The sequence below is a fragment of the Halyomorpha halys genome, unplaced genomic scaffold (genome assembly GCF_000696795.3).
Source record: "Halyomorpha halys isolate HHAL.00 unplaced genomic scaffold, Hhal_1.1 Scaffold147.1, whole genome shotgun sequence".
Classification (NCBI taxonomy): Eukaryota; Metazoa; Arthropoda; class Insecta; order Hemiptera; family Pentatomidae; genus Halyomorpha; species Halyomorpha halys.
In genome coordinates, this window is record NW_027116131.1 from 468,417 (window position 1) to 482,711 (window position 14,295).

A 14,295-nucleotide genomic window follows, 5' to 3' on the forward strand; every position below is an offset into this window, starting at 1 on the left:
CTTATCATAGTATTATTTTGTATCTTTTTAGCCCTGATGAAGCCCTGCAAAGTGGGGCGAAACGTTGGAAAATAAATAGTTGTAAACTATTTTTGTTTCACTTTGAAACGCAACCCTGACCATCTTCTTATATATCAATTTTTACGGTCAACTATATATACATATATAAATTAGCTTTGATTTGGGTGCTAGTAGACATCAGTACGCCGAATGGTTTTTGAGGTATAGATTTCTCCAAATAACTAACTACTGATTTTGCACTAGATTTTTTATGAAATGTTGCTTTTTAAAAAGTTATATCTCGAGAAATACTGAACGTAAATAGCTCTAATATGGCTCATATTTTAGTAAATTTACTCTTCTTTAAATAATGTTCTCTTCGGTTTTCTAGTGTTGTTGGTAGTTTTAAAGATATAGAGCTCCGAATAAAAAAATAATTTTTTTTTAACGTTTTGAAATAGCCGTCATTTTTTATGTCCTCTACCTATACTTGGTAGACTCATAAATTTTAACTAGTTATTATATACAATTTTCATTAAAGAAATCGAAAATTGGGGTCCAGTTTTTCACCCTGGGTCTTGTACTATAAGGATAATTGTGGAAACATTTTTATATGTTTTAGCTCAATAACCCTGATTTTTTTGTAATCTAAAAAGAGTGCTGTGGTGAATTAAGTTTGGGGAACGCTGACTTCGAGTATTTGGTCTTCGGATACGGTGGATAATTGAAATTATCTACTTCCTATGTTATCAAAGAGAAGTGATTTAGTAAGGCCAATTATCTACTTCTTCTACTAATATTCTAGTACTCAAAATACTCCAGATATGCCTACTATAATACTACGATACAGAGAATCTTGGTTATGTGAGGCCTAAAAGATATATAAAGGAAATAATTTAAATAAAACTCACCATTGGATCTTATTGGATAAGATGCCCCGATATCGTCCCTCCAACGACAATAGTTTTTGCATTACATGTTCCGTTATCCTGAAATGGATCTGATCCATGGCAGTTCTTCTAGTGCACAAACTGGATTCATAAATCGAAGAGCAGAATAGAGGTCTAGGTATTTCTTCGATGAATTCGGAATAATTCCTTCTCATCTTTTCGATATTTTTAAGATACTTGGAGTAGGCAGGTGAAGCTGAGGTCACAAATGGGTTCTTGTGCCGCAGAGCCAAATGCAGCATCGCCGATCCTTTTTTTATTATTGCGGTGAGCTCTTTTGAGCTGATATCTAGTTGAGACGCAGTAGTACTGGGTGGACTACATTCTGGTAACTGATCTTCTTCTGCTGTCTCAGGATCAGGATCTTTTTGCAGTTGGGCTTGATCAACGAATGAATCAGAAGATGAGGAAGCGCCTAAACATTTGGGTAGGACAGACTTAAGGATATCGCCATAGTCGGGCGAGATTGTCATGTTCCTGTCGATATCCGACAAACCTTCAGGTTCTCCTCTGCATCCGACACTAGGTTGTAATAAAGATTGTGACGATTTTTCTTTGTACCAACCTTTTTCCTCCCGGCATTGGTATACTCTGCGGAACTTCTTCGGCCTCAGTCTCAAATGACAGCTTCTCCTTTTATGTCTTCTCTGACCGTCATTGCTGCTCCGGAAGGTGTTAGCCCGCGTGTGGAACCCTCTCATATGACCATTCCTATCTACATCCATTCCGAACGAACTCATGAATCTGATGACTAAGCGCCTCTGATAGTTGGGACAGTTTTGGAATATCCAGTCTAGATGCTCGCGCGCCTCCGTGCACGGTTGCCTTCGCAGCAGCAACGATATCAACAGCCTAAAGTGTGTTTCGAACATCTTCTGCCTATCGGTGGAGGTGGAGGCAGACCCTTTGGAACTAGACCTGGAGTCGATCCCGGTGGAACTCGGTCTCTTGAGACAAGACTTTGCCGGATATAGCACTTCGACATTTTGTGAAGGATTCATCCGCCAGCTACTCTTCTCCATCCACCTCGAATTATTATTACCCCAGGTGACACGTCTTGATGAATTCCTATCATCGGGCATCAAGGAAGGAGCAGACGATGATGTTAAGCGGAACTGGCTCAAATCATCTTCAGACCACTCATTGTCATTTGATGATGATGTGCATATTATTTCAGTGCCTTCACTTTCGAAGTCAATGTCATCATCATTATCATCGTCACAAACTTCTTTGATCTTCCTAGGAGCAGGAGGCGGGGGAGACTCCCTCATGCAGCAGAACTCGAAACAGCATGCCATTAACACCATAAATATAGCGATACCTACCGCAACTTGAACCAAGAAGAACTGAACATTTGGTTAGGAAAATAATAACATACGGCTTATTATCTATAATTAAATCAAATTAAAATATAGGTGTCTTTTATTTATTTTGTACAAGTTTAATTAAATTTCTTATACTTCGCTTACATATAAATTATTAATTTTATTGACAGTAAATATACACTGAATGGTTACTGAAACAATTTCAAATTATTGAATCCACGGAGAGAATGATTTCAGTCCCAAAAAATTGAAAGAGATAAACTTGAAGTGTCATGGTTAAAATTCATTATGTAGTTTTATTACAAAATTGTTGACAAGTAGTTTGAAATAACTTTTTCATCCTGATTGATTTGTCTCGTAAATAGTTGTTCTTGATCGAAAGAGGGAGGGGAAATATGAGAAGCATAACTAATAATCTAACATATATTTTCAAGGAGGCTTTCTGATATTTATTATTATTTTTGATTTTTCAGTTGAATGTTATATCTACGATTTTACCTTCAACATTAAACTAAAAATGTACAAATAACAAAATAAAATCAATTTTTAGAGTAATAATTGAAAAGTCCGCGAAAAGAATTATTTTAGGATTAGATGTTGTTAGATGACCGAAGATAGATATGTGGCGACGGTCGGGGGGAGAGGGGGGAAGGGGTGCGGTCAGCAAATAAACCAAAAATTATTTATCGGTGCTAACGTTTCGATCTGAATTTCAGGTCTTCATTAGGGCTAAAAAACAAAAAGATATAACAATCACCTTTCAGAGAAACATAGAAATTAAAATACGTAAATCAGCAAATTTAGAAATATACATTATGAATTAAAAATAAAATAGTTGATTAATAACAATGGAAGTAGATTGGATTGGATTGATGGAATAATGAAGATGAAATATAATATTATAGAAGTAAGATGATATGTATAAGATAAGATATGTAAGTAGTGTCTAAAAAACTGAAAAACAATTTGAATCAACATAATGAACAGTATTAAAGAAAATTTTAATATCTGACACAACGGGTAAGTGACTTATATATCAAAAACAATATTTATAGAATATCTCATCTTATATCTTCTTAGCTCTGTTATATTATATAATATTTCATCTTTCATTGTTATCAATCTGATTCTATGTACTTCCATGGTTATTAATCAACTATGTTGATATATATATATATAAACATTTTATAGTTTCCTTTAATCTGATGGAAAAAAGACTTCCCGTAATGGTATGACGTCAGAAATATCGATTTCCTAATCACCATTTACATAAATTTTAACAAACAATACTTTTAGAACCATTACTGTTATTTTATAAATTTAATCGATGGATATTTTATGAAATAAAAAGAAAAAATAATTTTATTTAGGGACAATTGTCCCCTAAGAATAAACACGTTGTTCACAAATTGAGATTAATTGTCTAGGGCATTTAAAAGTTTCAGTATACATCTGAAATAACATAAAAATCTTAGGTTAAATAACAATTTATAATAATGGGGATATATTTATAATAATTAAAGATTCGATGTCGATACCACGAATCCCACTCTCTACATTCATCCTTCCAGTGATGCCCCTCCAAACCTAATTCTACTAAATCAGTTTTAACGTAATCCTCCCATCGACGTTTAGGTAAACCTCTCGGACGTTTACCCATCGGTTCAGTGTTTATTAACATTTGAGGATTCCGCTCGTGACTAAATCCTACAACCTTACACGCCCATCTAATAGGCCGCAATGTTATAACTTGAATTATATTTACCGGGTGTAACCCCTTAATTCAGCGTTGTGTAATCCTCTAAATTCCCCAGTTAATTCGTCATAATTTTTTTTCGGTCCCAATATTTTGCATAATACTTAATTTTCGAAAACCTTAAGATGCTGTCCATCCCTTAGTGTAAGAGGCCATGTCTCGCATCCATAAAGAATAGTGGTAAGTATTTTCCGCCTTCAACCTAGCTTTTATTTCCTCATCCATTTTGTTTTTTCTAGTTACTGTAGAACCTAAATACTTGAACTTATCCAACTGTTATGAACGTATTCCCTCCTGTATCTATATCACCGAAATTTTACCACAAATTTTGTTTTATCCGTATTTAATTCAAGACCTAGTACCTTACAGGTTATTAACGCGGTTGTATTTAGTTCTATAATTTGCCCGCCCTCACCCTATAATACCAAATCATCAGCATACCCAAGCACCGGTATTTTGAGATATAGATATATTAAATAAGATAGGTGATAAAGAATCGCCTTGTTTTAAACCCGTCCGGACCTCGAATTTCTCAGAATAATGAATACCGATTCGTACCTTAAATGTTTCGGTCATGAACATCCGTACGAGATTTACTAACTCCTTTGGTATTCCCTGTTCAATCAGAATATTATTTATAATCGTAAGCCTTTTGGAAATAAATCTGATGAACTATCCCGTTGCATTTCAAATTTTTCTGTAATATTTGATGTAATGAAAAAAATTGATCAATAGTTGAACTATTTCGTCTAAAACCACATTAGTAGTGTCTGATAATTTCTTCAGCATATTCCGTGATTCTACAAGTTAAGATTAACGTAAATATTTTATTACATACAGTGAGATTCCTCGATAGTTATTACAATCTTCCGTCGGCTCCTTTTTGTGAACAGGAATAAGTCGAGACTCCTTCCATCCCTCAGGTATTTCCACAATTTCCCAGATCTTTTTAACCAAAAGGTGTATCTTAGAAACTCCAATTTCACCACATGCCTTGATTAATTCACTAGGAATGTTGTCGGTTCCCACTGCTTTATAAGTTTTTAATTTTGCGATGACTATCCTCCTGACTCGGTTCTTATATCCACGGTTCAGCACTATGGTATTCAGTCAGAGGAGATTGACAATTATTATTGCGGGTGATCTGGGAAATATGATTATCACAGGAGAGGTGTTGGTTGATGGTTTTTCATCGATTGGTTGCTAAGGAAAAGTAAGGGAGGGAATAAAGGAGGCGCTTGGAACCAATAAGAATGCCTTTAGTTTTCTCCAGATTCAATATCAAGTCGTGGTTTAACGCCCTTGCGTTAATGCTATTTATATCTTCTTGCATCCTTTGGATGACCTTAAGAATCTCGGAGGGATGGAGGGATGTGTAGATTTGGAGATTGCCAGCATATAAGTGGTATTGTGAACGGTGAATGGAATCAGGGGGGTCGTTAATGTAAATAGAGAAAAGGGCTAGTGAAAGATAGGTCCTTGAGGAACACCTCGCGTCAGAAAAAGGGATGAAGATTTGTTCGGAATGATAACTGCTTGGAAACGATGCGACAAGAAGGAGGACAAATTTAGGACACTGTTTGATATGGAAAGGTTTTGAAGGAATTTGCTGACTGTCTATAGAGGATTGAAGGCCTTGAGAAATTTTCCAAAAGGCGGATTGTTTGTAACGTTCAGAGTGAAAACCGGTTGAAAAGGGTTGAGAGTTTTTTTTTTAAAAGAAAATTATTAAGTTGGGAGTGGATTACTCTTTCGAATGACTGAGATAGATTGGATATTAGCCGGAAGTCGGAAACTGAAAAAGAAGAAGGTACTTTGTTTAATGGTCAGACCAAGACTTTAGGAAAATTGAATTTGAAGGGATGAATCTGCAGAAGGACAGGAAAAATGGTGGGGAGACAAACTTTGATAATATTTGAAGGAATTTGATCAGGGTCGTAATAATTAGTTCCTGACTTGAGGAATGAGGATAACATAAAGTATCAAATTAACATTAGCAAACCTTTTAATCTATAACCCGAATGAGAATATGAAATTAGTTGAATTGAATGTTAAAATAGTTCCAAAGTTTAGGTTGAATTAACAAAGAAAAAAAGAAGATATTTGTGAATTATGTTTTATAGGTAACGTCTGCCAACGTACATTGGGTCGTTATATTACATAGCATTCGTCAAACGAGAATATTAATAAACATTCATATTTCAAAATAAAAACCTACATCCTATGAAATTTCTTTTAAATTGAATTATGTAATAAATAATATATATGAAAACTATTTCTTGAAAATGATAACTTATATAAAATTCCTCTGCCTCAATTTGACCTCACTTTCCCATCAGTATTTTATGAAAATAATTTAATGTGTAATGTGCTGTCACAAATCGGTTGATATTTTTTCTACGGTTTATGTGGAATGTGTTCAGGTGGTGTATGTATCATTGGCTTTGTTCAGCAAATTAATGATACTGTCATTTTGTGTCCTGATGATGCCCGATTTGGGGGAAGGTTTTGTAATTTACTGATATTAGAACGTCAAGTCCTTATCTTTTAAATATTCCAATAACAATATCCTTAAAATAAAATAATTATAATAAATAATTAAAACCTGGTTCAATAGCCAAGTTGAATTCACTAGCGGCTTTAAAACTAATAAATTATGTTATAAAATAACAGTGATTTTCTTTACCTTTCTTTGATTCATCGTTTCGAAAATATCCATATTCACAGTGGGCCTCACCAAAAATCCCATATCATCTTCTCCAATTGGCGTTTCCAAATCGATGCACTGGTTGCAATTCGGTGAGTACGCCTCGTTTTGGAAAGAAAAAAAGTTTAATATCTTAAATAAGCTTTATAAATAACGTTTATATTCCATAGAACAAACAATTATTTTTTATGAAGAAGATGGTAGGGGGATACGATAAAAAAGAAACAAAAAATTATTAACACCTATTTATTTGGCGATGTTTCGTTCCACTTTGTAGAACTTCATTTGGGCTAAAAAGATAAAAACAACTAAACATATAATATATTTTGACATTATAGAATAATAAGATGTTTTCTAAATTATATTATTATGATAGTTATTATATTTTCATATATTTTTCTTTTATTTCTTGTACATAAAAAACCGTTAAACGGTCATCTCGCCCACACCTTTCTTCGTCACTGTTTTGATATCTTTCAACTAGAACATGCATGAGGTCCTGATTTGCTCTTTAAATATTTTTTATTTATTTTATAATTATTATTTTTATTTTTTATTTATTCTTTCTCGGCCTTAATCCCAACTTACTTCCTTATTTTCCATCATATATATTTTTAGGTTTTTTTTTTAAATGTATATATAGTATCTATAATCTAGTATATATAATCATCGTTTATTTTATACTATAACTATTTTTATTTCTTCTTTTTGTTCATTTGTATATGATTTTCTTTTCACTTATATTTACATATTTTAACCCAACCTTAATTTTTTTTCTTTGTCAAAATATGTTAAGCTGTTTTACTATCTTTTTTAGCACTGACGAAGATCTTCAAAGAGGGCAAAACGTCAGAGAATAACTAGTTTATAACTATTTTTTTGTTTCCCTTTGATCGTACCCACGACCATCTTCTTCATAATTTGAATAATACAGTCAATCATTTATATATAATAATAATAAGTATGTATGTAAATTAATGATATCTCAGGTAATTTCTTCAATGGTAACGAAATAAAGTTCCACTCCCAGTTACGGACAGCTAGAGGGACAGTGACCTACAACTTACCTGAAACCCAACCTCAACCCGAAGACTGTACCCCAGGCTGCTGCAGGAGATCCTGTTATCAATTCTATTATTGACATAACTTTTATTTTATTTATTTTCTCTTCGTCCTTTCTTCAAATCCACTTGTTTTTTTCCCCAATAGAGGACAATTGTTTGTTTTGTTAAATCTACGATTGTTGTCATTTTTGTAATTAACTTTACTTTTCTCTCTTATTATGAATTATTATTTGTATCTATTTATTTTATCTTTTTTTTTTTTTAATTATAACGTAATCCTCATACAAGACTAAAAAGACAAAAAACTGCTCGTAGATTCCGACTATTGCAACATTTACTAGACAAACGGTCTAAATTGCCAATCCATTACAAAAGACTGATCTACATGACTATTATAAGGCTTATTTGGACATACGGAGTTGAGCTTTGGGGCTCCACTAAACCTCCAGAATCCAATCCTTACAGTCCATCCTTCGTAAAATCCTTAATGCTCCTAACTTTGTCACAAATCAAAATCAGGACCTCAATGTTCCATATGTTGCCGATTTGGCCAGAACCAGATACCATTCCTTCCATAATAAACTTCTCAACCACCCAAATCCACTTGTTTCTAACCTGGCTTCTCCTTTATTAGCTAATAATCCTCCTAGGCGTCTGAAAAGAAGATGGCCTCGAGATCTTCTCCTCTAGAAATGTTATTGGAGTTCTATCAGTGGGTAGATTCTCCACATGCTTTTATCATGTCACTATGTCACCTACAGCAAATTTACTTGTATATATGTGTATACAGTTGCAAATAACAATAAATAAATAATTAAAAAAAAAAATTATAACGTTGTATCTAGTCAGGGGTGTCATATGAACGAAACTATACTACCTCCCCCCCCCCCACTTCCCGTAATCAATTGTTTAAAAAAATGTAAGTGTTATATTAACCAGGTAAGGCCCAACAGGCCGATCTAGTTTAAATAAAAAAAAAATGGTAATAAAAATCCGTCGTCCGTGCAATTAATGTAAACATATAACTACCATATACTCGTACCACGTCAGGAAGGTCTCTATGAGGATTTGCGTAGCAGGTGGGCGAGGGCACGCAGAGGAGATCTTTCCAGTTGAAGTAGTTCTTGGTCCCGTCGTATTTCATGTGGCAGTCGACCGGGAGGCAGTTTTCGAGGACGTCCAGGTCCGGGGAATCGCACCTCTTGTTCAAGAGTTTGTCGGCTTTCTTGTAGTCATCTGCAAAATAATAAAAACCTATGTTTAGCCCTGTACATCTTTACCAGAGTAAATTTTGTTTATTTACTCCGCGACAAGGGGAGACTACTAACATAATAGTACAAAAGCCCACGAGGATAAAAAAAGGCAGTCAATTCACGCCAATTTCTCATTTCTTTAATAAAGAATATCAGATGTCTTCAGAGCTGATCCACATGTTGGTGATGATGTATGATTCCCAGGGATTCCAAATAATATATTTGTTGATTTTTAAAGCATTCAACTAAATTTTTTTAAAAGGTTTGTTATTTATGTGTTTTAGTTAAAATTGCACCGAGAAGCTTCGGCAGACAGATACAGATTGTAGGCTCAACTTGTAATTAGGCCAGAGTTTAATCAGAACTTTAAATAGTTTTGCCAATTTTTGATGGACGAGTTTAGCCATATTGTTCTGCCTCAGTAAATATTCACTCCCAGCAGCATGATGTGCAAAAATTAACTATAGTTAGAACTAATAGCTAAAGTTGCTATGGATACAACCCTTGGTCATGGATGAACCATTGATAACTGAATACCGTATCCAAGACAATTTTAGTTTCTACTATAATTTATGAAACTATAGATAATTTTTGCCCATTTCTGATTCCCAGGAGCATGATGTGATGTGCTGTATTTACTCTGACGCCGTTTAGGAACCATACTTCTTTAAAAACCCATCACATTTTCAATTTACTTAAAGTAGTTTCATAGAAAAATTAAAATATTTTCTATTTATTCGTTTTAATATTTTTTCGAAATATCGAATATTTTTTCGAAATCATATTTATTGAAACTTTACATTTTTTTTATGTTTTATTACTCAAATAGATAATAGATAATATAAAACAAAACAGATAGTACAAGACCCGGCGAGAAAAAAAGGCAGTTGTTTCACCACAATTTTGGATTAATTTAATAAAAAATATATATAATTACTAGTCAAAAATGATGAGTCTGCCAAGTAGTATAGGTAGGGGGAATAAAAAGTGGCGGCTGTTTCTAAACGTTATAAAAAATTAATTTTTCATTCAAAGCTCTTATATCTTTAAAACTACCAACATAACAAGAAAACCTAAGAGAACATCATTTAAAGTAGAGTAAATTTGAGCACTAATACAGCTATTTATGTCCAATTGTCCAAAACAATATTTAGTTTAAAAAAATGCACTGAAAAATCAGAAATTACTGAATTTATTTTTAAATATCTATACTTCAAAAACCATTCGACGTACAGGTGTCTATTAACACTCAAAGTTAGTTTAATGCAATATTAAGTAGTTCCTGACGTTCATCTTCGTAGTTTTCATGATTTTTGCTAAAATAAATTGATTTATAGTTCTTCGGACAAAATTTCATGCGCAAAAATTATATTCGTATGTGAATATCATAAAAACTACTATCCACACAGAGATACGTGATATACTGAGTCAGCAGGTTAGGAGTACGGGTACTTCATGATCTCAGTGAACGGAATAAAGAAGATCGCATAACAATTGCCACAAGTCTGATCTCAAAGGTAAAAACTGACCTTTTTAAACTGGATTAATAAGTAACAGGCGATGAAAAACTGGTTACCTATGACATTGAAAAAGATCAACCACCCCTACCATATCCTAAAGCAAACATCTATGGCTGAAAAAAGATTTTATTGTGCCTATGGTGGGATTGCCGAGGAATAATTCACAATGAGTTGTTGAAGACTATTACTGCGGATACGTTCTGCAGTTGCAAAGAGTGCAATAGAATCTCCATGAAAAGTTAATCGTAAAAACGTCATTCTTTTACAGGACTATGCGAGACCACATACAGATACAGCAAGGGTGTCTTGTGAAAAAATTCCTGAGCTTGCATGGTCTGTTTTACCGCATCCACCTTACTCCCGGATCATGCCGCGAAAGAATACCATTTTTAATGTCCCTTACAAAACTTTTTGAATGGAAAAGTCTTTAATCTGAAGTTGAGGTAGGCTGTCGAAAACGTATCCCAGAACAAATCAACCACCATTTTACAAGGAAGGAATTGATAAATTTTTTTTATTTAATGAGAGCAAAATATCTGATTAAAAAACGAAAATCACTTTTGACTCAACCTAATAAGCCATTTTAATTCTTATTATATTTATTTTTTATTAGTACTGTTTCAATTTATTTGTTTTTAAAATAGTACTTTTTTCCTTATTCCCATCTATATATCCAAATTAACATTATTATTATTATTGGAGCGAACGGTCCAAGTCCTCGCGCGAAGTACTTAGGAAATACATCGCACGTTTCATGACGTGGTTTTCATAGAGTGGGTTCGTTACTCCCACGCCTATTTTTGTGAGGCCCCCCCCCCACTGCCTAACGGGCCACACGGAGGGAGACTATGAGTGAGTATTGTATAATTATATATGTCTACGCTGGTGCGTGAATATAATAATCCGCGCGATCTCGCTTCAAGATGCCTGCAAAGGGTCTTGAATCATAAATGCCCGCTGTCAGGGGTGGAACGCATCATATTTGACCGAGGTAGGTGAGGGGGTCGAGTCGTTTCGGGTTTTGGCTTTAGAGGACGAAGAGGATGTCATCCTGTTTAGACTGGCTCTCCGAGCTTTGGGCCCCGCCACCAGACGGACTTCCCTATCGTCGATGAGATTATAGCGTTCGTGCGACAGAGACTAATGGCGTGCAAGCTGTCTCATGAACTTAATATGCAGTCTCATTCCGACGCTCCACGCGATAAACCCACCGGTAGAGGAAAGGGTGGAGTAGCCTCGGTTGCCAGCAAAGTCGGTACGAGGGCCAATGTCTCTCCGGACCCATTCAAGTCGCGACTTGACGCCTTGGCGTACATCTCTTTCAAAATTGGGAGGGTCAGAGCGTCGTCAGTCGTCCGGCACTTATCCGCGCCCAAAGTCAACTTTTCCCGCCAAAGATCATTGCCCCCGTTGCGAGGCGCGGCACCTCTTTAGGCGGTGCTTCCGGTTTCTGGCCTTGTCCGCTCAGGAACATATCTACATCATCAAGTCATCCGATCTTTGCCGGAACTGCCTAAGGTCGGGTCACCACGCTTCGAAGTGCCCTTCGGAGTTCGCGTGCACATTTTGCCATCACTTCGCCAAAGTCCGTGGATTTTGCGGGTCATACCCGTGTTACGTCCGGTCCTCGTGATTGACCTTCGGAGGCAGTCATGGGCACTGCGTGCGCAGTATTAAAAGCGCCTAAGCGTTCCGCGCCCGCACTGCTACTACTCGATTCCGGCAGCCAGTACATCTTTGTTACTATCGAACTCACGATGAAATCGGCGGCCAATTGCAGCCCTTTGACGAGAGAATCGCCGTTTTGGGTGGTGCTCAAGGCGCGAGCTTCAAGGGTTGAATAACTTTCAGGCTTCGACAGCACAAGTAACTTTAAGGTCCGCGCGCTCCTTCTTGAACGAATCACCTCCGATATGCCATGAGGTCCGATTCCTTCAAGAGTAATCACCGAATTGTCGCACTACGTTTTGGCCGACATTTTCTTCGGTGTTCCCGGTCCCGTCGACTTGCTCGTAGGAGTGGACCTATACCCTCGCCTTGTTACTGGTGCTCTCACCAAGGTCATCGGGGATGGTCAGCTGTATCTTTTGCCAACGGTACTTGACAAAGTCGTGATGGGGACATACTCCGACAGTGCCACACACACCGCCATCTCGCTCCTCATTCGGGAAGTTGTAACCGTTCAAAATCGAAGCCAGACCTTTCGAGACCTAGAGAAACTAGAGAACTAGAGAAAGGTTGTGCTAAACGTAGGCGCCCACGCCGTCACAAGTGCGAAACCAATCTTTCCGACACATCCCAACTGTGTAACCCATCCTCACAAAGCGTTACGGCTAGTTCGGGTTCTGCTTTCACGGTACCCAGCACACCTAAGCGTCACTCCTCACTAACACGCTCTCAGCACCTATCGTCAACTGAGCCTTCTGTCGTTAAGCTTGGGCTTTTCAAGGTGGGCGGCGGTATTGAATCTCCTCGAGAGACAAAATAATTTTTCTCATCTCGCTTCTCCGACCGTCAAACGTTATCGACCCTCGATCAAGAACGATTATTAACGATCGTGAATATGTATTTATATATATATTTGTTTTGTTTTTATTTTTATATTGTCATGGATGATTTGTTCACTCTCAAAAGTTACTACCAATATCGTTATATTTATAATCGTTGCTTTCATATTTTATGGCAGACTGCGCCTTCCTCGTCTCTTTGTTTTTGTAATTTGTTGCATTTTAATTAGTAAATCCGGCTGAGCCAAATTTAGGTGGGCGGTATATCGGATTTACATAATCTGAATATTTCGATTCTTTTTGAATTTGTATAAAATCGGGGTCGGGAGTCTAATTTTCTGATACCCCCCTTGCCGCGGACACCGAAAGACCCAGAAGACACCGTCACTGCAATGTCGTCTTAATTATCTATCTTGACATGCAAGATAGAACCTGGCCTGCCCCTACCATCACGCCAGAGTCGATGACAGGACATGTTTTTTTTCTAACACCAGGCGAAGATTCATGGTTTTCACCATTTTGCCCACCGTACACCTGGACGAGGGAAGCGGCTAGGAGACGTTACCAGATAAGCACATAATTTCTTTTACTCATGAGACCACCCAATGCTCTGTCTTATATCATATTATCGAAACAAATAATTAAAGCTAACACACTAACACAATCTGCCCCTCCAGGGAATTAATATTTGACTTATTTAAACATATGCATGTTTTTAATGGACAGAAAGGGTCTCATAATTTCAACCACCCCTTTTCTACACTGGTTTGAATTTAACGATTCAACATACAATCGGGATACCTGAAGTAAGAAACGGACAGGTCCCAATGTATACAATAAACTTGAAAAAATCCCGGATAGGGCCGAGGACTGGAACTCGCAACCTTTGGGTTGGCAGACAGGCGCGTTACCACGCTGCTACCGTCACCCCTAATTAACATTTAAAATTTTCAATTTCATTATTTCCACAATGTAAATATAATTTTGAATCTAAATTGTCTCTTAAATTACTAGCATATTTCCATAAATAAATAAATAGATTAACTTAAATAATGGACTCACCCTTCATGTACCATGGCACTGCATGCATGACGTAGGTATCGAAAGGGATCGTGAACCTCTTAGTGTCGGTCCTGTTGTAGTGGTCTTTCCACCAGAGGTCCAACACGCACTCCCCTCTTCTGTTGTATTCGTACTGAATAGATTAATACAT

At 36.4% G+C, this 14,295-nt stretch overlaps 2 protein-coding genes across 2 annotated transcripts in view; both read right to left on the reverse strand.

Moving 5' to 3' along the window:
- Positions 1-2,296, reverse strand: part of LOC106678583 (uncharacterized) — a 5,264-nt gene extending 2,968 nt beyond the window's left edge. Inside the window, exon 1 of the mRNA XM_014417163.2 lies at positions 912-2,296. Within this exon, the coding sequence (XP_014272649.1) occupies positions 912-2,257 (1,346 nt within the window). The 5' untranslated portion in view covers positions 2,258-2,296. The remainder of the gene's footprint in view (positions 1-911) is intronic.
- Positions 2,297-5,975: 3,679 nt separating this feature from the next.
- Positions 5,976-14,295, reverse strand: part of LOC106678557 (uncharacterized) — a 54,557-nt gene continuing 46,237 nt past the window's right edge. Inside the window, exons 5-8 of the mRNA XM_067053005.1 lie at positions 14,145-14,277; positions 8,845-9,038; positions 6,718-6,840; positions 5,976-6,041 (exon numbers count right to left, since the gene is read on the reverse strand). Of these exons, the coding sequence (XP_066909106.1) occupies positions 5,976-6,041; positions 6,718-6,840; positions 8,845-9,038; positions 14,145-14,277 (516 nt within the window). The remainder of the gene's footprint in view (positions 6,042-6,717; positions 6,841-8,844; positions 9,039-14,144; positions 14,278-14,295) is intronic.